Source organism: Patagioenas fasciata, chromosome 9 (genome assembly GCF_037038585.1).
Source record: "Patagioenas fasciata isolate bPatFas1 chromosome 9, bPatFas1.hap1, whole genome shotgun sequence".
NCBI classification, from domain to species: domain Eukaryota; kingdom Metazoa; phylum Chordata; class Aves; order Columbiformes; family Columbidae; genus Patagioenas; species Patagioenas fasciata.
In genome coordinates this window covers 7330064-7357174 of record NC_092528.1, presented here as the reverse complement: position 1 = coordinate 7357174, position 27111 = coordinate 7330064, and the positions used below count along the sequence as shown (strand labels likewise).

The window sequence follows — 27111 nt, the reverse complement described above, 5'->3', positions numbered from 1 at the left end:
GCAGAATTCAATTCTCGCTTCTTTTAAGTTTGTCCTTTATTTTGGTTCTCGTAGCAGGATGCATTTACTTCTTCTCTTCAGGCTTATTGCTGTTTGGTTCTTCTAGGGAAACAAAGGTTAGTATTTTGTTATTTCAAGGATACATAACTTCAGAGCTGTTCTTTGCATATACATCTTTGCCTCTGTTATGAGGTGCTAGTTGTGTTGGTGTTAAGTCTCATTTGAACTCTATAAATCAGTTTGATACCCACATTAACTTGGTGTTGGATTGTGGTCAGTGTTTTTTAATTTGCTCTGTAACCTTTTGTACAGTTAGTTGTTTCAGAAGTTTTTCTGTTGGCAACTCTCAGTGTATGAAGTGTGACATGACCTGCTGGTCATGTTTTCTGTGGGTACGCTTTGTTAGTCCATTAAGATTGTTCATAGAGCTTTTTTAGGCTCTCTGTTTTTTTTTTTTTTCTTAGACAAACATGATATTTTTCTTTTTTTTCTTTTTTTGTCATTTACCCTTTATTTATCTTAAATATTTTTATATTTCCCCACTCTAAACCTTCGTATGCAGAACAGACTCTATCACCACTTCTCTTCTGCTAAAATGCCTGAGTTTATGCTGAGAGGAGAGAGGGGTGTGGGTGAACCCCCCTCCTCCAGCTGAGCCCACAGGACAGAGCCTGACTTTGAGCCTCAATCTTCATAGGCACTTCTGCATTGGCCTCTGACCCTGGCATTAAGTTGGCAGAGAAATAAAGAGCTCAAAGGTTGTTTAAACCTCAGTTTGAAAATTTCTCGTAAATAAATTATGACCGATTAGCTGTAATGAAGTTTGTACTTGTGTGTTGGTCAAACCAAGCTTTTTTCTTGTGTGCAGAGAGGATTTGTGCCTCCCGAGAACATCAGAGGGAATCATCAGTAATTTTGAAAGGTGTTCAATACCAAAACATGAACAGATCTATGATTTTGATTGTTCTGTAATATTATGGGTGTTACCCTTAATTGATGTTAGCAGTTCACAACAGGTTAGATCCTGATTTTGGAAAAAAAATATTTAACCCCAGTGCTTATGCTTAGCTAATAAAAATGATCTTGGTGTCAGTTAGACGTGGTTCAGAGTAAATATGGCTCCTTTATATGCCAACAAGCATTGTAGGGTATGTATCCAAAGATGTATGTTGAAATGGAATTTTTCATTGTGCCACCAGTACTACTTTGTCTCTGCAGAAGTCAAGAATGTACGTGGTTCCTCACTGTTCTAGTCTGCACAGCTTGGCACACATGGATTTGAGTCCTTTGAGGTTCCCTCCCTGTTCGAGTAAAGTTGTATTTGTAGCACTGCTTACCCTGTCATGAGAAGTTTTCTTTGTTTCTTAAGTCTTAGCTCCTTAGATTTTTGTTGTCTTTGCACCTACTCAGCTCATGTTGGCAAGCTGTGACTCTTGTTCACAGTACTACGCTGGCTAGAAAGTTTGTGTATCAGAGTGGGAACATAATGAGATCTCTTTTGCCCTTCAGTTGCCTACCTGGATGGATTAAAAATATTTCATTAATATTAATTTAAAACATTTCTGAAATATTAACAATATTTTCAGGGTTATACTGATTTTCAGTGTTTTTCCACTTGTCACAGACTGAGGTTCAAAATTAGTACATGCAATAATGCATCCCCTGTAATTATGCATTTGATCTGTTTGAAATAATATGAAAGACGTAAAAGAAAACAATCTGACCACTTTCAGGAGTGCTCTGTATTTGTTCTTTATGCGTTAGCATCTTACTGGCCTGGTTGCCAGTTCTTTTGTCATAATCTTTCAGGTTTGGATGACTTTTCGTCATGAACATTTGTATCTGAAATTCTTTCCTGATTGAGATTCCTACTACCTCCAGTATCTTTTTCTATCACTTGGAAATGTGATGATCTGTATAAGAAATGCAAGATAGTCAGTTCTTCCCAAGAGCTGATATGTCATTATGCATCTTGTTAATATCCATATTCTATATAATTTCAGTATCTTTCGTATTTTCATAGCATTTGGGGACAAAATAGACCATTACTACCCCTCCTGCATGACTCAGACCACAGAATTACACCCATTCCTGTATTAAGCCAACAACTTCTTTTACAACCCTCATTTTTCTATAGTAATAGTAATATTAGTTTCTGTTAATTAAATGTAGGGGTGGGCCCACCTTAGCGACTGTAGAGGCAGAGTCAAAGCTTGGAACATCATCCTTCTCCCTCAGGTCTAACTGCTCGCCAATGCTGAAGGTCCCCGTGGGTGCACAGCTTTATCAGCTGGTTCCTAATGTATTCTGCATGGATTAAGCTTTGCTTTCCTTCCTTCTCTCAACTGCCTGGAATTGTGTCTTACAGTTATTTAGCTCACATAATTGCTATGTAACATAGATAATCCCAGTGTTCCTTAGTCCTTCCAGTGGTTCTGTTAAAGAATTGATATTTGCCTGCTGTAATCTTGTACAAACTGAGGTGGCTGTTGAACAGATTGGTCTCCCCTATTCCCATGTCAACAGCTGATGTTTTTTGCACCTTTCTTGTGTGTTGTGTAGTCACACCAAGAAAGAGATTCAGATAGAACCTGTCATGTTGGTAGAATTCTTCAGCTGGATCAGTTCCCTGATTCAGCTCATCTCTCACAGCAACTCAGACTTATTCTTGGTTAGAATGACTGCATTACCATCACTGTATCTACCTTATTTAGGAGGAATTGTATTTTACATACATGCTTTTACACATATACTTGAGCTTAAAACATCAGAGCAGCTGTAACTGCATTGTACCAAGAGTCAAATATCTTCCATCTGACAATGGCAGTTAAGAAAGAGAATTGGAAGGCAAAAAAAGTATTTTGGAAATTCTCCCTACTGCTTTTTGCAGCTCAGGGTGAGTGTGGCATCTGTGTTTTCAGTAGGTTAATGGCTTTCTGTTCGCTGAGTTTGTCTCTTCTCCCTACTACAGCTCCTCTTTGCTGGATAGTGTCTCTGCGTCTGCCTCAGTTACTTATGGGAGAGTAGGTCAGTGAAGGCTGACAGTATCCAGACATACGACATTATCTGTGTTTTTTGTGTTAAAGGCATGTGTTAGTTTAATTGTCCTTTGTTGTATTTTAACAATGCTGCATTGTCCAACTTGAAGGATGGATAATAACTCTGGGTTTCCTCAAACTGTCTCAGAAACTCCTTAGAAGTTGAAGTATGCATTCTCTAAAGTTTACAGCATAAAATAACTCAATTATTATTGCCACTCAAACTAATATTTAGTTTCCATATTTCTAGATGGATTTTTTTCTGCAGTCTAATCTTGCTTTGGTTGTGGTTGCATGCTACTGCATTAAAAGAAAACCAAAATCAAAACTAGGTGCATGTTTCCATGCTTATACTAGGAACAAATTACCCACCAGTTGAAGCATTAATTAATTAGAAGGCTATCCCTTATTACCTAATGAATTTTTCTGCAGTCATCACATGACACTTCTTTTCCCTTGTGATGTAATAAGGTATAGGATGATTTTACTGTTAAGGTGAACACATGTACTAGAAGTACAGTGTGTGAAGGCATTTATACTCAAAAATGCTATTATACTTAAAGCCAGAGAGTCTCTTGCTCTCGAGAATGTCATGATTTTTGAAGTATCTGCGGTGGTCTGTGAACACTTTACAAGTTGCACTAGCAAAGGAACTTGAATGATGTTCTTTAATAAATTGATGGATCTCTCCTATTGGAATAACTGATTTTTGTTTCTGCACTCCTCTAAGGATATTTTTATTCTTGCATTCAATGTATTGAGCAGTTCTGATGCATTGTAGCATCTCTTTTTAGCCACTTGGAAAACGTGTAACAAGCCAATTGAGAGAGATCAGCGCCTACAAAAATTCCGTACCATAGTAGAAGATCCTCTAGGCAGTGCAGATCTGCTGTGGCAACAGTGCTCATGCTCAGTAATATCTGTGATTCTAATCCATTTGAAAGAAGAATTTTTCCCTTTTTATGCACGCAAGTTTAATGCCAGTTAAATTGTGCCATTCTAATACTCTCATAAGAGAACTAAACATTTTTATCTTTCAACAGTATTTTTTTCTCTCGAGGGGTTCCATATAATGTATTACACTTATTTCCCCACATAATGATACTTAATGCCCATTCTACTGCAGAGAAATATGTATTTATATGAAATGCCACACAGAGATATCTCTGTAATGGAGAGTATGGATCTCTGAGTTTTATTTGGAATAAATACCTATAAGATTTTATTCCCTCCCTTCCTGTGCTTCAGGGGGAAAAAAAAGTTACATAGGTAGACACTACATAGAGCAGATTTTTCCATCTTCTCCTGTGATGAAGAAACAAGAAACAGGTACTGTAGCATTAAAGTAAGATTTAAAAAAAAATAAGAATAATTTTGACGTTTCAGAAAGTGCTTGCCTGGTGTTAGCAAAGTGTGAACTCTTTCATAATTTAAAGTCACCACCTTTAGAGAAACCAGAAAAAAAACCCTAAATCTATGGTTCTTTTTTATTAACCTTATGTTAGGTTTTTCAGTGGGTGTATATTGGAAATTTGGGATGCAACCGGTTATCTTGAAGTCTAATGCGCAAACCTGAACTGCACATACTTTCCCATGTTAGGAACCACCTTCTCTGCAGTAACTAACTACTTCAGCCTTCACAAAATTTGACCTTAAAAGACTTTTCTTCTTTTTAAAAAAACCTGTGCAGATTCACTTTAAGAAACTTTTACTCAGAGCATTCAAAGTCTTCCACTTCTTCCCTTTCTTTCCCCACGTTTTTATTTTCAGTGTACTCTCGAAGCTCTTCATGCTGTCTGTTAAAGCATGTTTCCTAGCTTTTATCTTCTCTTCAGGCTGCTCTTTACACACATAATTGAAATCTTCAGTTTCACTGGGCTTTCATTTTTTTCTTTTAATAAGCTTGGAATTTCATTTGAGTATCTTTTTATTTTTGGCAGAAGATGTTAGTATAAGCCATACTGCCCTGCTTTTGGGTTTTTTTTTCCTTTCTTTAATGTAAACACGCTGCGCACCCATTCTGGAGCCATTTTTGGTTCTGTCATATTCACTGTAAATGAAGCATGTCCACAATGAGTTGTATGAAATGGCAAATTATTTAATCGTACTTGATTTGCCTCAGTTTACAGTTGACTCAGATCTTACACTTGAACATGCGCTTCGTATATAGTGTCATTTGTTTTCACTTTGTGTTAGTAGCACCGCTGCCAAATTGTTACTTAATTTAAATTGTGAAATAGCTTGTTTTTGAAATCAACTTTCATTAATATTTAGTGGGTCTGCGCTAATTTACACGAGCTGGCAAGGTATCGTTTGCAGTTAGTCCCTCTGGTTCCTCCAGCACTTAATGCTCTTACATGTAGTAATGTTTTTGCACAGAAGGAATATGAAACAGATTCATAGCTGTAAAGCCTCCAGGAAGTAATAAGATAACTAGCTTTATTATTTTATTCATTGCATCAAACTTTTGCTTTTACTGGTGATCCAAGCTCCTGCTTCTCTTCAATACCATAAAATGGTCTGATTTATCTTTTAGCAGACTTTGAGATATGAAGGTCAATATATGTGCAAGTTTCCCAGATTGATTTTAAGTTGTTTGTTCAGACTATGGATCTATTCTGCTACTTGCTGGACTTAGTTTAAGCTTATTTCTGTAAGGTTGCCTTTTTGGCATATTCTTCAAATTATACTGCGTGGTAGTTCTTAAAACAGAGTCACCAGAGAGTTCATTTCTGTGAGTTTCTCTTGAAAGCTGTTACCAGCTTTTGAAAACTTCCATACTGACTATATATTTGTACTATATATCATTTGCCATTTGCTGAAGGCCTTGATTTTTCACTCAGTTCTCATAAGAATAGAAGTATTTTCAGATTTAAAGAAATACATGCCTAAGAATCTCATTTTTGTAACACGTACTTGTATGAACTTGTTATGCCCACTGACCCAGAGATGTGGTGCATCTATGTCTATCTATATATATGTACATCTGTATATATACATGTATAGCTGTTTTCTGCCATCAGGGAGTGAAAGGGGATCATGTGGGTGTTACTGGAGCAGTCTCAAGCTTTGATCTATTTAACTGAACTTTTTTACTTTGCTTAGAATTTAGTTGCAGTACTCCCTGCCTCCCTCCAGTCTGGTGATGAATTGGAGAAGCTGAAGAGTTATTTGTGCAAGTTCTCATTTGTTGTACTTCAGAAGCCTGTTGCCAGGGGAGCCTTTTCCTTGTGCACGTGCATCAAAATTGGTGAATCCCAAAAGCACGGATTTCTTGCACCTGGGCAGAGTGCTGTAGCACATGTGCTGTAGATCTTGTGCTTCCCGGGGATGCTGAATTTATCATGTATTTCATGTGCAGCATGCAAGTGCATGTGTCTCTGTGGTAAATCCATGCATCTGAATGGAAAAAGCATCTGGAGGCAGATGGACATCACCAGAACAACCCATGCAATCTATTCCTACCATCTTTGCTAAGTGCTTTGCAGAAGTAGGCAACAAGACTCTTGTGGAGATTAATTCTGCTGGTGGACGGAGCCCAGTTCCAGCTACCTCCTTTCCAAAGAATTGTCGAGTCCTTCCCTCCGCTGGTCACCGCCTTCACTTCAGGGGTCCTGTGTTTAGGACAGATGGCAGGGAAGGGCCAGGGTAGGTTGGTGACCAAATGTGAGTTGTTGCTGTGAAAACTGTTCATGTCGTTTGCTCTTTGCTTATGTCTGAGCAGCTCTTGAAAACAGAGTGACTGGATGGAGGCAGCTTAACAAGATAAAAACAATTTGGAGCATTTGCTGTAACCTGTGGACTGTTGGTTAGATAACCTTGGTTTTAATAGGAGTAGTTTCTCTCTATAATGTTTATGCAAAATAATTCATTTTCTGGCAGCAGTTGCTTGTTGCACCAGTTATTACACTATTACCTGTTGCTTGATTTCTTTTTCTCTCGTATTCTACCTTTTTCTTGGTATTTTGATTACTACTGTTTTTTCTTAGTTCAGTTGATACTTGTCTCTATTTCAGGTCTGATGTGTATAATTTTTTGTTTTTTTCATCCTAGTGTTTTCAGTTTTTATAGCTCTTTTCTGTTACATCAAAAGTGAACAGTTTGATTAAGTTCCAACTGTTGTAGCGTATGTAGTCTGGCTTCATTATCTCCTGTTGCCTTAAACTGTAATCTCTAAAAAAATTTACCAACAAGCATGCCAAATGTGCATGAGGGGTTGAATGATTTAGATCTGTGGGTGTTGTTTTGGTTGTGATACACTGAAAATGCCCCACTCGTTTTTTAGGAATTAGTGACTGTACTGGTGCTGACGGGTCGAGTGTCTGTATGTGACTTGTCACCCTGAGCTCCTCAGACAGTGGAGATGTACGTAGTATAATCAGGAGCATTTTTAGGCAGGAGCCGTCTCATCCCACCATATGTACTTGCTCTAGGTGGATGAATTATGCAGACAGCTCCACTGAATATTGACTCTATAGGTGTATGCATATGTGCACATACGTATACACTATGCTGAGTATAGAGTGACCAGCTTGTGTGACCACAAGAGTGTGCATGTAAAGTTAGGTAAAAGGAATCTGACCCAAACGTTCAAAATTTTAGTTGAAGCTTTGTCAGTGCTTTGCTAGGTCTGGCTGACACAGGAGGCAGTCTTTGCCTGCTGTCCCTGCTCAGAACCTTCACTCTGATATTGCTGCTTTCTTTAACTCCTGCTACCGCTAAAGACTCTGCATTGCCTCAAGTGTGGTCCGTGAGTCTTGAGATCAGCTGCTTATCTTTATTTTTCTGTGATTTGCATTATGGTTCTAGGTCTCAAAAAAAAAAAAAAAAGACGGCACTATACTAGATAGGAGAGAGTTGGCCTTTAGTGCCCAAGGACATAGCATGTCTCTCACAATTCTAATTGTATGAAGAGACAAAAATTATTAGAAGGGAGATGCAGAAGCAAAATTGAAAGATATTCCTCCAGGTCTCTCCACTCTGCTCCTGATTTTTTTTTAGTCCAGATGGGCCCATTGGCAACATATGTAGCACAGTCCAGAAACAGTTGCAATGGTATAGCTGAAGAGGTAGCATGTTGTAGGAAGAAATAGGAGTAAGACTGAAAATGAGAAGAAATTTCTCAGGCCAGCCTTGCTTCTACAGGGGATGTTTTATGTGAAACGAGGCTGTGGTCAGTGCACAGGTGCTGGCAAGCTAGTTATTAACACTCAGGAAAAATCTGAGTGTTAATAAAACGTCGGAGATTTCCCAGGTTCTTAGAGGAATATAGTAAACTTCAGAAACTGTTTCGAGATGTGTGACAGGAGTGAGCAAACGTAAAGATGTGGAAATCTTTTCTGTGCAAGACCCGCAGCACAGAGTAATATTATTCTGCCTGAAAAGAGGTGACCAGATGGAAATATGGGCTTGAGGGTTCTTCTATCTTCTTCCATAAGAACTAGGTGGTATCAAATAGATCTTGCAACTGGCAAGTTTAAAACAAAACAATTCTTATTTTTTTGCAGTGCATAATTAACCCTTGAGACTCATTGCTGCAAGACGATGTAGGTATAAAACTGGTTCAGATAGACACATTCATGAGAAAAGTAGTACAGTAGGGTCTTAAGGATCTGGGAGGGTAACTCAGAGGTATCAGTATATTCTTGCCCTACTCTTACGCTTTTCCCTACATGTATGAGCCCTGTTGGGCAGGTGAACCTCTGGTCTGACCCAGCACAGATGCTGTTTTCTTCAGTGAAAGTAACAGCTGCTGGCAATTGCATGTTGTTCTGATATCTGTGCTATTATAGCTGCTCAAACAAATGTTTTAAGTTGGTAGTACACCAGCAGTCTGGTCGTTAAGCTTTGTCAATATTTGGTTTAGTAAATAATTTTTACATTTGATTTTGTGTGCTGGTTGATTTGAAATGACTGATACTTACAGGAACAGGTCTGAATTAGTGCTGAAATAGCAGGGAAACATTCTGGATTACTGGTTTTGTGCTGCTGCCTCATGGTTCCTCAACTAGTGTGAGGATTAGTTTGAGGCTAAGAGTTCCTTTTTAATTTCTTATAAGTAGCACATGTACCTCTTTGTAAGATCACTGCTCCTACTGTCCATTTGTGTGTTTGTATTGATGAGCAAAACCTGAAAGAACTTAGTTTCCTGGAAGGTTTAATGTTTGGAGATTGACGTTCGTTGTTGAGTAACGTGATAATACTGCTAGTCTCGTCCTGTCTTGGGTTAAGAAAGAGTATAGTGATCTCTGTTAAATGTGGAGGGTTTGGGCTCAGTTCAGAGTCGTGTATGTCTCTAGTAAATACAGAACTGTTTTCTTGCTGCCTCTCTTTTCTCACACTTTCGCTCAGGTCCCACTGGCAGTCAGGGCAGTTTGTACTTCAATAAACTAGAAGCTGCAGAGGGGTATTTCAAGAGCCTATCCTTATATCTACCAATTTAGAAATAGGCAAAATTTTTCTAAGCGGTCAAATTGATTGGATTTTGTCTTTCCTGTTAATTATTTTTCAGCAAGGTTGGAAGCTGATTGCATGGGAGTGGTGGTGCTATGTGTGTATTTAGAATTTCAAAATAAATTTTACAGACATTCATTGTAAACCTGGACTCTCCAAATTAAAAAAATACTTTCGCAAGTTGTGCTCTTATAGCATAATCAAGCTTCTCTTAATGAATGCTGCCACATGTATGGAACAGCAAAGATCTTATTTTAAAAGTAAGCAAAACATAGTATTTGTTTACATTAAACATAACACAGTTCCTTACCTTCAGTGTTGATGTGACCGAGGAACTTGGAAAACTGTATTTCAGTGACATGACAGGAAGCCATACTTGTATTCCTTAAGCATGAAGAACACTGAAGAAGACCTCGAACAACCCTCTTGCTTTTATAGGACAGTTTATAAGCATTCCCATAGTTATTCTGTTGCTTTCTCCTCATTGCTTCATTTGCCTGTATCTGGTGTTTTAAAACTTGGGGATATGCGCAGCTCTGATAGGGTTCTGTAGTCAGAACTGTAGGGTGAAGTGTCTGTGGGAAGCAGCTATAGGCTTTGTCACTGCATTCCTTTCAGCTGATGTATATCTGCCATTAACTCTTTCTGATGCTGTGATTGCACTTTTATGTTGACTGGCAAAATTGATTTAGTGCCCTTTCTCATCAAGCTAGAGGCACATTTTCTGTCCCCAGAGATTAATACATGACAAATGACAAACGTTTTTGACACCTGTGTGCTTTCTGTCCTCTCTGCTATTATTCATAATCATGGCTACATGCTACACCTGCATATCAGTGATTATAAAAAGATCTCCTGGCTACTTATAGTTCTGAGAGCAGTTTGCAGCTGTGACTCAGCTCCATATATTGTGATTCAGGTGGCTTAGTGACTCCCAAACACCAACTTGTGTGTATTGTTTTAATTTAGAAAGTATTCCTCATTGTATTCTGACTTCCCGAGCTATGTACAATGTTTCTGAATGACTGATACACTGTTTTGGCCTTTATAAATACAGAGTTGTTCACTATGCAGTGTAAATTCACTTTTTATCCCAAAGTGTTTGTACTCATCAGTTTTCTGGGTATGTACGTTGATCTTTCCAAACAGAATCACAGTGTTTGTTTTTTCAACGCAAATTGGAAACTGGATAAATACTGCAAGCAGAGTTTAAGGAATTACAGTAATTTCAATTTGAACCTGTGTTTATGCAATTATCATACCATAAAACAATGCCTATAGTTCTATTCTCTGACAATATTTGTTCTGTCTCCACCCTGAGAGAAGGTGTATAGATTTCTCAATTTGTACGCATGTATAATTATGCAAAATAAATGCTCAGTTATAAGATTATATTCTGAAAAGAATAAGTCATTTGCCTTTAATAAAATACTTTTTAAGAGTCTCTGATAAGTATTCTTTTTTTCTTGACAGTCTGTGGTGGACGACTGGATTGAATCATATAAACAAGACAGGGACATAGCACTTCTGGATTTAATCAACTTCTTTATCCAGTGTTCAGGATGTCGAGGTACAGAATGTTGGAAACAAGTTGTATAGAATAAATCTGACAGTCATACAAACGTGTGTTAGTGCAAATGCTGGTAAAGATGTGGGAGATACATGGATTGGTATTCCTCATATGCATGGTTTATATAGAAATATTGTCTACATTCAAGAATGGTTTTATTTAAAGCTTGTTTGTCAAGGGCCTACCCTTTCTATTTCTTACTTTCCTGTCATCGTCCTAAAGTGTACAAACCCTCACAAAGACATTCTGCTCATCAGCAAAAGGAGACAAAAGAAGTGTTAATCAAGGTAGGCGTATCTTCCCCTTTCTGTTTCTTACCCATTTGTTTATTACAAGAATTAGTAGGTGTAGCTATGCCTTAACTTTGCTGGTTTTTCTTTCTTTCTAGGAAAATGATGGGTTTTTTTAAACTGAAGAGAAAGGAGTCGGGCTCCCGTTGGCTTCAATTAGCCAGAAAGATTTTGTTCTGAATGAAGCACCCACCTTGTTTCTTCCTCTGTAATACTTCATCAAGTGGGCAGCAAGCGGCCTGCCTGTCATGCCTTGTTTAAGCAGCCTCCATTGCCAGGCATGCAGCAGTCAGTCCTTCTAGCATTCTGTTGCCACACTGTACCTTCTAATGAATTTTTCATGTGCTGTCTTTTTTCACTTACCTCAGCCTTGAAAAGAAAGACAGAGCTCTACTCTCTATGTAATGCCCAGAACCAAATGATTTACTCTCTCCTGATGCTTCCTCTCATTTGCTTTCAGTAGAAAATAACTCACAGTTCAGAAATCCTTTTTCTTCATTTTGTGACGAATACTGGAATATACATTTAGGCATCAAACGATCAGGGTATAAGTCCCTTTTCTTCCTAAGTCTAAGGTGAAGTCTTAAGTACAGTTAAAAGCATCAAAGAAAAGAAACATGAGCCATTGGCAGCTTCAGCAACCCTTTTTCTTAGCTTAAGGAAGTAAACTTATTTTGTGGGTGATAGGAAAGACTGAAACTCTGGAGGCATTTTGTGAAAGGGCTGAAGCTTAGGGTTTAGATTGCCAGCCTGTGCCAATGTTTGTACTCTTCACACAGGTGTTTTAAGACCTGTTTGGCGGCTCATGTGAAAGTAGTTGTATTCTGAAAAAGATTAAGCCAACCAACCAAAAAACACCACAAGCTTCTTTCTGAGAATTTGGGCAGCATTAAACCAAAGGGATCCTTGGCCATATGTTATTATTCTTATTGATGCAAGCTTTAGGTGGAGGCATGTCATAAAGATACTCATTTGCCTGCTGGTTGTTCTTTTCTTTCTCCTTGTTAGAGAAAGCAGTATGCTGACGATCTCAGAAGGTTCATATTTTTTAAATGTCTTGTTAGCAACTGATGCAGGCTGCATGCCCACTGTCAGCCATATGCTGCTGAAGCAATTGCTTCCCAGAAAAGCTTTCTGTTATTGGCTGTGAGGCAGCAACATTTCAAGTGGCTAATGTCATTTACTTTTTTTTAAATGATGACTTTCTATCCATTTTCAGTACTTTGCTTTGTACCCTTGGGGATATCTCTGCTGAGCTTGCCTTAGTGGCCTTCTGGTCCTGAACAGCAAAGATAAGAGAAAGGAAGCAAAAGTTACTTATCCTCTGACTTTATACTGTGTTTGGAGGATTTTTTTCTGTGTTGGAATTTTTGCAGTGGGTACATTAACAGCTGTAAACAGGGTTAAAATCCTGGCAAACACTTCTGTTCTTTCCAATTTCCAGTAACATGCCTGTTTTCTAGAATAACTAAAAACTTTGTCAAAAGAGAGTGAATTTTATTGATAGTCCATTTAGGATAAAATGCATACCACGCTGTCCTTGGTGGAAATGAGGTATGGAAATCAGGGGATGTTCTGTATTTTGTGAGGGAGTCCAAGTTTCTTTTCCATGGGCAGATAATATGCTCTTTTGTGACATTTTTATTTTCCTTTCAAGATTTTGTTGACATGCTTGTTTCCATTTCTGATAAATAACAGCTCCTCGTGAATCTCAATGGCTGCATTATCTTCCTTAATATTTCTTAATTTTCTTCTTTTCAGTTTACTCCACTAACACTGTCCCGGATTCTCCAGCTTTCTTTCCCAACATTGGATCTAAATGGTTATCGATCTATATCTAACTTTGGGATCATTAACTTGAAGGGAGGAGGACCACTGACCTGGGAGGAGGTTCCTCAGGAAACTTTGATGCTAGGCTAATATATCTGCCATTTTAACAGTGCTTGGAGTTATTTGTTATCTAAATATATGTAAAATACACTTAGCTTGACATCTCTTTCCAAAGTTTTAAGCAGGTGGAGAGTGTGTGTCCATTTTTTGTCTTTAATGAGAAATAATCTAGTCACCATCTTGTTTTATTTAGCAACAGTATTGACTCTGACAAAAATAGCTTTCTGTTTAGAGAAACATTGATTTTTATTTATTTATCTCATTCTCTTGGGCAGTGTATATGCTTGAATGAACCTCTTAGTATCCTCCAGTTCTGCTTAGAGAGGTTCCTGAAATGAGAAGTGATCTCTTGTAAATATGAATAACCAGGCATGGTTTGTAAATTAATAATACTAAAAATTGTAAAATTAATTAGTTTTGCAGGCAAACTTAAGAGATGTGTGCATCTTAAAATTGAATAAATATAAGCCAAATACTCAAGCACGTCTGTCCTTTGTCAATTCTTCTGAGTATCTATTTAATCAATTACTTTCTACTTAATGTGTTCTTGTTCATACAATAACGTCCATTAAAACATGAGAGATTTAGTTTCAGTAATCTTTCTGGGTGTTTAAAGGATCATTTGGCATGAATTAGAAGTTTGTCCTATTGATCTACCAAAAGCATCTTGGTTCAATAATTAGATTTGCATGGGAGTTAAGATCACTCTTCATGCCATCTATCCACTAGTTCGCCTGCTCAGTCCGTATGTTTGTTGCCTTTGCTGATTTTGATTACAAAGAAGTGAAAATAGTTTCTTAAAGAATTTTTCCTTTATCCTGCTCTTTTCTTATTCCAGAATACCAACAAAAATCCCTGCCTTTCACAGTTTGTCTTCTATATGATGTTACATTGTATTTCTGTGCTGGAAAAATGGTGAACAAGGACTCATGAATTCACCTATTCACTTTTTGTTTCCTACCCTTTTAAAATGCATTGCTGCTTCTACAGGGAGGACCTTGTAGCAGATAGTACAGTAGAAAGATGAAAAAGTTCGGTTTAAAATACTATTTCTTCCTGGAAAAAAACAGCAAATAAATCATTCCTTGAAAAAAGAGGTTTGTTTGTTGGTAGTGGGTATTTGTTTTCCATGGTATTCACGATTTGTAATGCAGATGTTGTATTTATCTTCCTCCTTCTCTGTCAGGAACTTAATTTAGGGTTTTGCCATTTTGGATAACAGGGAGCTTTTTGAATTCAGGTTGTCAATGATAAACCATTTTTTCAAGTAACTTTTGCTTGGCTGGGGGTGGAAGTGTATCTGTCCTACTGGGATTACCATTTTCAGTGTTGTAGTTTGGTCTGTAGCATTGTGGATACAGGCATCTTCATCTCTTGCAGAAGAGTTGCAGATCAGTGTTCCGAGTTTTCTGGGTTTTTTGAGAGCTCTTTTCCATTGCTTTCTTCTTTGCAGGAACATATTTTTGCCTTTTTATTTTTTCTCTTTTTTGAACACTTGAAGCACAGCGCAGTGTTGCTGAGATCTCTGAGCTACTTGTAGGCTGAAATGTCTCATCAGCAATGTGCGTGCCCAGGTCCCAGAAGGATTATAACTGTGTCAGTGTGATGGTGCATCTGGGCTAATTAGCTCTTCCTCTCAGACTGAATAATTAGCTCAGGTATCATGCTCCGCTGCTATGACAACCAGGCTGTTTCCATTTCTGTAGCTCCATGGATTTCAAGCTGACTTGAGTATCTGCATTGCTGTCTGCTTTTGCCTTCTGTTATTGATATAAAACAAACAGAAAACCCCACAAGCACTCTGACCTTTCTGCATTTTACAGGCAGAGAGCCATGCTTGTGGAATAAATATATTTTTTTTCTTAACTAGAAGCAATTAGTGGTTGAAACAGCCTCTTAAGTTGTGAAGGACAGACCAGCCCATCGAGTCCATGTAAGAAAAGCAGCTTTCTTTTGCAGGGAAAATGAAAAATCTCTCATGTAGCTGAAGAGGAGAACCACTTGACTGCTTTCAAGTATATAGTGAAATTATTCCCATTCTTTCTGTCCTTTCCCTCTCATTTATTTTCTGATAGGTAAGGAAGAAACATGTAAATTCTTAGGCAGATTGTCAGAAGTGGTTTGAGCTTCCGCTCCTACCATACCTCTGTCAGACAGCTCTGAGACACTAGTTACTGATGGAACAAAACTGGTGAAACTCCCGTACTGTTAAATTCTTAGCGGTGTTGTAGCCTTCTCTGGGTCATAAGGGGCTCTTCATTTAAGTAGTTTTGTGATTTGGTACACTGAAATTGTTCTTAGGTGAAGGAGGCAGGTGAATTTCCTTTATATAATGTTTCTGGTATCTTATTTTCCCCCTCAGAATCTTCTTTTTAGGTTTTTCTGTGGGATCAAATGTTAATAAATGTTAAAACCTGTCAACCTAGATTGCTGGTGCTGTTTAGGGTTGGGCTTTTTTCAGTTGTGAGAAAGCAGGAAATCTGTGTATGAACTTTTTGCCCGGTGCTTAAAGTGGAACATCTTTATGGATTTTTTCCTTCGGAATCAGACACTTGGGATCCACACTCCCAGCTTGAGCCCGGAATCTCTAGTTGTTCCTCACCAACTCTAGTAAGATCCTGTGCAAAATTCTGTGATCGAATGGTGCAAACTGAGTCAACAGGTGGAGGAGTTGGGAGTTCACTTGCTTGAATGCAGGATGCATGCTCTTTTTGATTTTTTTATTAATGATCTGTGCTCTTAATTAAGGGCAAGCTAATAGATTTCTGTTTTGCCAGAGGAAACTGAAGGCTAAAACCAGGAAAAAGTACCATAAAGTGGCCATTGTAGGGTCTGGCAGACGAAACAAGCAACTGCTTGCTTTGCTGTTGGACAGGATTTCAGAAAGTAGATTAGCCAGGACATAGTGTTATTTACTCTGATTAATAATACTTTAATAGAGGGTATAGCATTGTAAATAGAGTAATGGTTTTAAAAAAAAATTGGTCTGTTGTAATTTATTTGTAGACAGTTTTGTGCTGTGATCACTAGAATAATATTGCACCATACAGATGGATGTTACTGAGCATGGAAAGAAAGCTGCTTGATAAATAGCATTTCCTGCAAATGATCCTTTCCTAAGAAACTGCAGACTGTTAGTGAGAAATGCCGTTGTCTTTGGCATGTGCTAAAGAGCTTTATCTCTTCAGTTATTCCTGTGTTATTAAGCAGTTGATATCATAAACATTTGGTAGTTTGAACAAATTAGAAAATAATGCTATTTGTTGCATTGGAGTTCGTATTTTTATTAAGGGTAGAAAATGTCCTCACAGTGTCTTCAACAGAATCTGTTCTTAGTGTGTAAATATAGAGGAGAAGTTGCAAAGTAAAGTATTAATACATATTTTAAAAGTTGATGCTTGCTTAGACATGATTTAAGTCATAGTAATGTCAAAGATTTCTAAAATATTTTGTATGCATAGTAAACAGAGATAAATACACCTCAATAACTATATGAGGCAGTTAAAAACATGCTGTTAACCACATTCAAAAATGGTAAGACTGGAAGATGGAAATGACTTATTTTTAGTTTTAATTTAATGGGTGGTGTAGGTAAACCAGATCTGAACTTTGTACCTGTTGTTTTTGAGCCTTGAGGTAATTTTTACAGTGTGTTTGTCTTGAAGTGGAAGCTTATAAAATCCAAACTGAAAATAAGATGCAAATGATTAACTGCTTGTGTGGGAAATAAATCAGGTTACTAGACATGCATTAAACGTTTCATCAGTTCAGTTATTTAAAAGAAGATAGATAAGGTTACAAAGTTCTTATCAAACACTTGGCAATTAATGTGGTTACATCAAAACCAGATTTTTGTGAAAAAGAACAAATGGTTGTTGTTTGTTGACATTCTTGAAATTAAAGCTTTAGTTTCATTGTGTATATGGTTTTTAAACTGAGAAGGTTTTCAGTATATCTTCCTGTTTGCTGCTGAGTGGTATCTGTACTTTTCATCTCATGTACTCCTTCTTCCTTACTTTTTTTTTTCTAGCCGTAGCTCTTCAAAGTTTATTTGGCTATGGGAAAAATAGCTGCAAAATTATTTTTTTGTTCTTTTAAGCTTTGCTTCTCCCTGACTCTTCTGGGGATGGGAAGCCTTAAAAATATTAAAGCCCAGAAGCATGAAAAAGGATATTAAATAGTAGATCACATTTGCTAGCCACTTGTGAATTAATGGCATCTTTTTCCCACAAGGTGCATCCTACTACTTTCAGAAACTAGGGAGGTAGGAAAAAGGCAGGAATTTCCTGACCTTTCAGTACAGGAGACATGAATGAAAGATGCACAGGTCTGTGCTTCCAAAATCTGAATGAAATACCTGCCATGTTGAGATCTGAATTCAGTCCAAGGTTTCACCCAAGGAACTGGTAACAGGAGCAACAGTAATTTAAACAAACATATATATGACTATATTGAACTATTCATGTTGCAAGTGTGACAGCAGACCAAAATTAAAATGGCTTAAAATCAGCTATTAACTAATTTATTAACATGAATTAATATAAACTTTTATATCATTGAAAATAAATGTATTGAATCAATTGACAGAACTTGTGATATTAGAATATTTTAGAGCAAATGTATAATGTAAGGAAAGGCAAATGAACTTTGAAATGATAGTCTAAGAGCAGGTTCTGCACTGCCGGTTCTGTGTAATGTGTTCAAATCTCTGCTGAAAATGAAAGCATTCCTTGTAAGCCAGGATCAAAGTCTGTCTTCTCTGTGCTACTTAGTAAAATCATAGCTTCTAATATTATTTTTGGCACTGCTCATTGGAGATTGGCTTTTGAATATTATTACTTCTTTTCTACTGTATTCATGTAATTACATACATAGTGATCTGGAAAATGCTGCTACTTACGTGACTACAAAGTTCCTGGTTGAGAAGTCTCTCTCTGATGATGCTTTAATGCTACAACTTTTTTTCCTCTTTATTTAGGCTTGGTTTGTTTTCTGTATAATACAAATGTGTTACAGGAGGGACACCTCTGTACTAAGCAGATAAGAAAAAATACTAGTTTGAATTTTTTGACAGTGTTGTTCTAAGACTTGTGAGCAAATTATTCCTGTATGTGAGTGTCTCTACTTAGGTGCATTGCTGTGGGGTTTTTAGGTGACATAGATGGTACTTTCTGTGAAGACAGGAACTAATTATGAAAAGCAATCAGACATCACTAGCTCTTAGTACTTTTTTACCAGATTGCAAACACAAAGGTTCCCCATGTCCCTAGTGTTTCCAAAGATGCAAATTCTGCTGAAGGTTGAGTCAGACTTTTTCCAGGCCAAGGGCAGGAATTAAATTCCAAAAATGACATTTCTCTTAGCAAATACTGTAATTACACTTCTTTGTTTTGCATTAAGGAAACCATAGATTTTTTTTATTAAGTGCAATGCTAGTACACACTTCAGTAATTACTTTTGAAGAGGTGCACTGCTGGACCTCATCCTCACTAACAAGGAGGGTCTGGTTGAAGCGGTAAAGGTTGAGGGCTGCCTTGGTTGCAGTGCCCATGAGATGGTGGAGTTCAGGGTCTCATGTGGCAGGAGCAGGATAGCAAGCAGAATTGCAACCCTGGACTTCAGGAGGGCAAACTTTGGCCTTTTCAGGCAATTGCTGGGGGAAATCCCATGGGCTTGAAGGTAAATGGGCCCAAGATAGTTGGTTAGTGTTCAGGAACTGTTTCTACCAGGCACAAGATCAGAGCATCTCGACACATAGGAAGTCAACGAAGGGAGCCAGGAGACCTGCGTGGTTAAACAGGGAACTACTGGGTATGCTCAAGTGAAAGAGGAGAGTTTATAGATCATGGAAGGAGGGGCTGGCCACTAGGGGAGAATATAAGGCTGTTGTCAGAGGGTGTAGGGAGGCAACTAAGAAAGCTAAGGCCTCCTTAGAATTAAACCTGGCGCGAGGGGTCAAGGACAACAGGAAGAGCTTTTTCCAGTACGTGGCAGATAAAACTAACATCAGAGGCAATGTAGGCCCACTGATGAACAAGGTGGGTGCCCTGGTGACAGAAGATGCAGAGAAGGCAGAGTTACTGAATGCCTTCTGAGAAGGCGGAGTTACTGAATGCCGCCTTTGTCTCTGTCTGCACTAGCAGAAGCTGTCCTGAGGAGCCCTGTACCACTGAGGCCCCAGAGGAAGGCAGGACAATGGAGGAGTTTGCCTCGGTTGATGAGGACTGGGTTAGGTAGCAATTAGGCAATCTGGAGATCCTTAAATCCATGGGTCTGGATGGGATGCACCCATGGGTGTTGAGGGAACTGGCTGAGGTCATTGCTGGACCACTCTCCATCATCTTTACCAAGTCCTGGGAAACGGGAGAGGTGCGTGAGGACTGGAGGAAAGCAAATACCACTCCAGTCTTCAAAAAGGTCCCGTTTTCATTGATGTAGAAGGGGCAGATGCATTTCAAGAAAAGAGCATCTTTTAAGCTTAACAAAGATTGCTGTTAATCCTGTGTTCTCACTGGCTGCCTTTTAGACAGCTGGTCTTTCCCTGGTAGTGCAGAAGACTGAAAACCACAAAATAGGTGAGGCCGAGTATATTTCCATGGATCCCTATGACATGAGCATCTCCCAGTTAGAGCTGGATTTATCAAGAATTCCCTTTTTCTTTCCAAAGTTATGAACTGAAAGAAACAGTGATTCTTGACAACTAGTGCATGTGTTTCCCATTGAATTCATACCATACTAACTGGCTGTGTGTACAACACTGTATTTATAGGAAGCTACTTTGGTTCCAAGGATATTGCTCACAGGACTTTTGTTTGAACCAGAGTCCTCAAGTATTCCCTTCAGGCTTTTTCGATAACCAAACAAGGCATTGAATCCCATGTCATCCTCTCTGCAGCTGTAAATGAGCCCCTCTGACCTGTGTCAGTTTTGGATCTTGAAACTATATGTGGATAGAAACGACAACACTTGCTGGAACAGTCAAATTGATAAGTGACCTTTTCTACTTGTAACACCAAGTCTTGTAGCAAGAATTTCCTGTCTTAAGGTTTTACTTACAGTTTAGAGCCAGTTGAATATTCCCAGTTCTCGTGAAGTAAGCATCAGTGGATGACACAGTGAAAATAATTAACTTTCTTTCTTAGAGCCTTTGAAGACAAGTTACTTCTGTAATCCTTAATATACAGAAGAAAATATGTCAATTCCTGGTGCCACTTGTGGGTATTTCAGAACAGACTGGAATTTTAAGTCTTGATTAACAAAGGAATCGTAAGAGATTCAAACTCTCTTGAATTCTTTATCTGACTTTCAAAGGGTTTAATCTTAATGATGCAGAAAACCTGAATGCGTTAGTCTGCTTTTTGTTCTCAAGTTTTGTTATGAATGTATTTTTTTTTTCTGGAAACTCTAGTTGATGCAGAAATTTGACTTACTGGTGTTGTATACAGAATACAGCTTATTCTCCCTCATATCGTGTTTCATTATTGGATATATTTTTGGCAATTTATAACTAAATACATGGCTTAGAGTTTAATTTGTGTACATTTGGAGTTACTTGTACTGTCAAACAGATAGCCTAAGACTTTTAAATGCTCTGTATGTCCTGTCTGTCTGCTCCACTTGTAGCTGCCCACAGAAGAACGTTGCAGACAAGAGAGATGCCAGCCCAGGCCCATTATAAGCACTTACAAACCATATTGTCTAATAGCAGTGAAGCTCTGATAGTTCCTTGGGATTTTTGTTGAGACTTCAGGAATCATTACATGCACATCTTCTCTGTTCCACATAGAATTGTGTAGACACTTCTCATAACCCTATTTTTTCCACCTGTATGACGTTTATGACCTAATGTTGGGTCCCATGGTTCTTACCTGCTAACTCAACTGTGACAGCCAACTTCTATCCTAAATTTCTGAGATCTCTGCATTCAAATAGGCCTCGCTGTGAACTGGTTTTTGATAAGGTGCAGTGGCTGGATTCAGCAGTTTGTGTTATCAGCGGATGGTCATAACTGCTGGGTAGAAGCTGTTTGGTCTTGAGAAAGGCAGGGTGGCCTATAAAAGTTGTCAGTTGGCTCAACATGGTGTATTACTTTATTGCTCTGGTTGTCTGATACTTCGGTCAGTGATTACTTTGTAGTGCTACTTTGCACATTATGTATATAATGCCATAGTTGTTTCTTTTACCTCCTTAATTGGGATATAAAATTAAAGTTGAATTTAGTTTTGACAGTGATGTTTAGTTTAGTAAACTTAACTCAGTGATTAGAAGTGTTTAATATATTGTAGGGAGAAAAATAATCAAAGGTTGGGGAAGGAGGAAGAATTTTAACATATTCACAGCAAATAAGTTAATTGATGTTGATTGTGTACTAGAGTGATAGTATAGTACAGTATAATGTAATGCATAATAGTATGGTACAGTATAATGTGATGCATAATAGGATGGTGCACTCTTGTAATTGTGGAGTGTATTTATTGTAGCATACAGTATTAATAGTTGACCTTACTTGCATTGATTTTTTTTTTTTTTTGCTCTGATTGTGGTAGGTTATAAAGTCAAGAGTAGTACCATGGACCAGGTTTAATACTGAGCTGTGAAAATGTGAGACAAGTTAGAGATAAACTGCAGGGCTTAGATGTAGCTTTAACATGCACAGATGGATATCCCCTAGCTTTCTGTCAGGGAAATACACACAGAATTGATGTTACTAAGCAGCTAATGTTTCCTTGGGCTCTGAAGGAAGACCAGGGAACAGGCTGCTGTTGGGAACCGCAGGCGTCTGCACTCTGCACCCCCTGGTAACTGTTCCTCTCTGCCTGGTTGTGTTGAGCAAAGCTTGCACTTCATTCTGATTAGAAACACAGGGAGATATTGCACTGTGCTGAAAAACACACTTAACCCTTGATCTCGTGGAAGCTACGTAAGGTGGCCGGCAGTTTGAAAATGGGCAATCCTCTTTGTGTTTCTTTTCAATAATAACAGCAAAAAAAGTAATAAGTATCCTAGAAAAAAAGTAATGACATGCATGAGATCTCATAGGGAAAATTCAAGAAGGGGAAACTGAAACATCTGTAGCAATGGTGTGTTGAAGAGTTAAACTTGTACTTTCAAATGCAGGAAAGTATAATGCAAAAGGAAGAAATTATGAATTCTAAAAATTAGATGGTGTATGTTCTGTGAAGGCACATCTGCACAGCGGAGCTTAGGAAGCAGGAGAAGAGAGAGGCAGACAGGCGTACATCCCAGTGGTTTAGCTTTGCTTCAGCAATCAACAAAGCAGTATACCCATTTCACCTGAGGAGTATGTTGTGGGACTGCTTTAAGCTGCTGCAGAATGATAAAGCCAGAATACACTGCTGAATGGGGCCATTAATTTAAATTATCCCTCAATTTTTGAATATTTCTATCAAGCAGTTGATCCATAGCATAACACTTCGGTGTTTTTACTGTGGACTTAAAGGAAGGTTTCATGTAGGAAGGACAACAAAGGAATGACTAGACAGAGCCTGTGTTGACATGGAGTTACAGCTGAGAATGTACTTATGCCAAAAAGTGGGTACTATACAGAAAATTCAGCATTATGATTAAACTTTAAAGTGTGAGCGTATTATAGTAAAGACATCCTGATATTAATACCTCCAGACACCTTAAACTGATAATGAGGGAGAAGGAGCACTGAGGAACCTTAAAAGGAAAGATTGTTGGAAGTGCTTCAGGGGAATAATTCTGAGTGACTTGTTACAAAATATTGAGAAAACTAAATGTTCTTTACAAAACACAACATTAGCTGTCAATTATGTTAAAATACTTTATTTTACCAAAGTATTGGTTTGTATTTTCTGACTTCAAAGACTTTTCCAGCAAGACACAACCAGGTGCATAGGGTGGCTCCTTTATTCTGTGACTGCATAAGTGGTGTTTTGCATTTGGATATCTGCAAAGAACAGTATTAGTGACATGATAATACTCGATGTATTTACAGGGCCATTTTTAATTTGAGCAAAGCACACCATTTAAGCTAATTCTGATTTTAAAATTTGTAAGGTAGAGAATCCAAAACAATCTGAGATTGTAAATAAGGATTTAAGCCATTTTCCAGATTAAACTTGCCTTACTTGCAGTGTTCCTCTGTCTTTTCTTCTTTCCTTTTTCCTTAGTGGTACTTGATTAATTTTTCCCCTTGAGTCTACTATCTTGTGTTAATTAATGTACTCGAACTCTTCCCTCTTGTATTTCATCCCGTATTTATTACTGTTTTTCTTTCAGCACCCGTTTCAGTACTTGCTGCCTTATTACTTATGTAAAGTTTTGTTTTTCTAGCATTATTAAGTTTACATAGGTGTATATTTTTCAACATTTTCCTCTCAAATACTCCTCAGTAAATCCCAGACACTCACTGTTGAGAAACAAGTTATATGTTGAGCTTTTTCAATTTTCTGCCTTTTTTTTTCCCACTTTCTCACTTCTGTTTCTCTTGTCAACACTTGTTGTGATCTGTGGGTATTCTCTTGCTTCATTTTGCATCTCCAAGCCGTGTTCCACACAGCTTAAGCTGCTCTCAGTTGGAGCTGCCATAGAATTGCTTTTTCTTCAGCCTTCTCCTGGGCCCTCCCAGCAGTTTATCTTTTCTCAGCTCTGAGGTGACAGTTCCCTCTTGTATTATGTTTTTTACAAGCACATCCAGACTTTTACTGATTTTGGCTCTAGTGTGTGCTCTCCCTTGCCAAAACATGTTGAGCAACTATTCATTGTGTTGTTTTAACTTCATTTTTAATATGATGTTTCCTCCTATTTTCAATAGTAGCCAAGTTCCAATTTAAAAAAAAAAAAAGTTTTCCTTGAGCACTTTTTTCCAAAGGGTTTCAACTACTTTTTCTTTGTAAATCCCTTGTAAATAAATCACCGAATCCCAGAATGTCAGGGGTTGGAAGGGCCCTGGAAAGCTCATCCAGTGCAATCCCCCCATGGAGCAGGAACACCCAGCTGAGGTTCCACAGGAAGGTGTCCAGGCGGGTTTGAATGTCTGCAGAGAAGGAGACTCCACAACCTCCCTGGGCAAGATCCAGTCTATCCTGTCTCTGCTCTGCAATTGGCTAATGCAGGCACAGAGTCATTGATGTAAAAAGCTTTTGAGACAGGATATACAGTATCTGTGCCACTTCAGTTTTTATTCAGGTAACACATTAAGTATTTAAACCATAGCTCTTATTGATTTCCTACTCCTCTTCAGATTGCTTAATGACTAGGCTCAGAGCACCTAGAAGCCTTTCTTAAGGTTCGTGGAATGAAAATTTGAAGTTCTTAATTTTGTATAATAGATACGTATATATGCAATAAGGAAAAAGCAGGACTGTAGCCTAAGCGCTCTTCCTTACCATCTCCAGAGGGCTAATTTGAACTTCCCCCTTTTTCTTAATTTTAGGGTTTTTTACGTACCTTAAGGAAGATGTTACAGTCAGCGTACATGCAGTTACAGTTGCTTGTATGCTGTAAATTCGTCCTTGAGACTGAAAGGTAGGTGCCTGGGAAGTTGAAGATGTCCCATTATGGACCACCTTTAAAATAGTTTAAGTTGTCCAAACTTACAGGGACTCAGAAGTGAAAGACAGTAGGAATCTGCAGCACCCTATCAGTTCCTCTTGTACAACCCCCCTCTTTCTTCCTGCACTTCCCTCCCTAGTTTGTTGGCTGTAGCAAGAGCTGCACGCATCCGAGATACAATATTGTCACCTACACAACTCCTGTTCACTTCCAACACAGTTCAGTTTTCTGTGGCTGATGAAGCTGGGCAGAGCAGTAGACAGCCACGGAAGCTGGTGACTCATCAAAGTTTGCACACAAAGAGCCTAAATCAAGGTGGCACAGAGCATCTAAATTTGGCATTTCTTAATTTCAGCTTTGGCTTCTAAGCCCAAAGATTATGTATTGTTGGCATGTGATTTCTCACTCTTTGTATTTCCTTAGACAAAGAAAAACCTCCATGCATGTGTTCAAATAGTCAAAAAAATAAAAAGGAGTATTGGAGTGAGCTAACAAATAAGAGAAGGAAAAATAATTGTGAGAAAGGAGAACTGCTCTCATCGTGTATACTTTTAAATGAGGAGAGAGAAAGATAAAGGCATGGCTTTGAGCCAGCACAATTAATTTTTGCATTGTATTTTCACAGATCATGGTCGATAAATGCTTTAGTCTTGATTTCATGGGAAGCAAGACTAATGAAGAATGATCTCTAGTCTATCTGTGTTGGTCAACTGTACTGAATTAAACAAAAGCTGTTGGATGTTCTCGTGAAGTGTCAGATACTCTTTATGAGACATGATGTTCCAAATGCCATCTAACTCTAAAAAAGATTTAGAAACAGCTTGTAACTTTTTGGAAGTTAAATGAGCTCTATAGACAGACACTGCTAGGAAGAGATTGGTGTGCTCCAGTCGAAGCTTCTCTGGAAGCAGCAGCATCACTGACAACAGGAGTGTCCCCGTCCTTCTCCAGCCTCAGTCTGGGGCTGAAAGAGATTAACGAAGATTAAGGTCACGGTTCATACTGTGCCTGAGTGACCTCTTTGCTCTTTGGCTTCTACTCAGCTACCTGCCTTTGTAAAATTTATTGGAACACTAAGATTGGTCAGATTTAGTTTAAATGGATAGTTCATAATTTATTAAGCAGCATAGTTAGAGACAGGAATGCATGTACATTTCATTTCCTTCTTTCAGATAATTGAAAAAAACCCCAAAAATTTCTCAGGTAGGTGGTGGCTTTCATTTAATGAGGGAAATAAAATGTTTTAAATAAGTTGTTTCTAAGACGTTTCTTTATCTCCAGTCTCGTTTTATGAAGCACACCAGCTTTCATCAAATTGGCTGTTGAAGTTCTTCTGCTGCAGCTCTGCCTGCAGTGCTTACAAAATGTCTGCTTTACTGTTCATGTTTAACATGTCAGGGTTTTTTTCCATCAAGTAAATTATATGGGAAGACACCAGTCAGTGTTCACCTGGTGGCTCTCCAAGTGATGACCAGGGAATTTTGGAAAGTAAGGATTGGCTCTGGGAAACCTGGAGCTATTTTGGTGTGTCTGCTGGTGCTATTGCTCATAAGATTTGGCACTGTATAAATGCTAAAAATTCAGATGCTCCTTTTATGCCTTATCCTTTCCTTCCACATATTGGACCAGCAGACAGTTTAAGTAAAATTGTAGGGGATTTGTACCAAGTGTATTTCCTCAGAGCCATATGTGAAAAGATCTCACGCAGTGAACAGTGGCTTCCTTGAGACAAATAGAGCAAGATCACTTGTCTCAAGGACCAGATCTTTGGCAACACCTAGATGTGGCACAGCCCGCAGAAAGGCCTGGCCTATTGCTTTGAGGGAAGAAAGGTGCTGTAAATGATTCTCCTTCTCCTTTTTTTTTTTCTTCTAATTTTTTTTTGTTTTGTTTTCCTTTATCATTGCTTTGTTTTATTTTTTGAGATACTGGGTGGTTTTTTGTTTTGTTTGTTTATTTTTTTTGGTTTTGTGTGTGTGTGTGGGGCCTGTCACATCAGTTGAAGATCTCTAGATAATTACTTTCTGTAAATTTTCTTAAGGACTTCTCTTTCATCTTCTCTTCTTTACTACTTCTGAGACACACTGAGAAATAGGGCTGGAAATAAGAGTCACAGAGGACTGAGGAAAGGATCAATACTTCATCAGGGGAAGCAGAAAGACTGAGGGAAAGAGGGTGGGCTATGGCTATAGAATCCTCCTGTGATTGTCTTTTGCTTCCTGACTTCATGGTAGGTGGAGGTAGCATGTTTTATGGAGTTTTGTTTTATGAATTGGGAGAAATGTACACCTTGACTAACAATAAATTTGTTTCTCTGATAAAGAAATCT

The 27111-nt window shown here is 38.2% G+C and overlaps 1 protein-coding gene across 2 annotated transcripts in view; it reads left to right on the top strand.

Annotated features, from left to right (window-relative positions):
- The window catches only part of STAG1 (STAG1 cohesin complex component), a 177794-nt gene that overhangs the window by 58670 nt on the left and 92013 nt on the right, over positions 1-27111 (top strand). For both annotated transcript variants that reach the window (XM_065844443.2, XM_071812389.1), the window contains one exon: positions 10965-11061. In XM_065844443.2, the coding sequence (XP_065700515.1) occupies positions 10965-11061 (97 nt within the window). The remainder of the gene's footprint in view (positions 1-10964; positions 11062-27111) is intronic.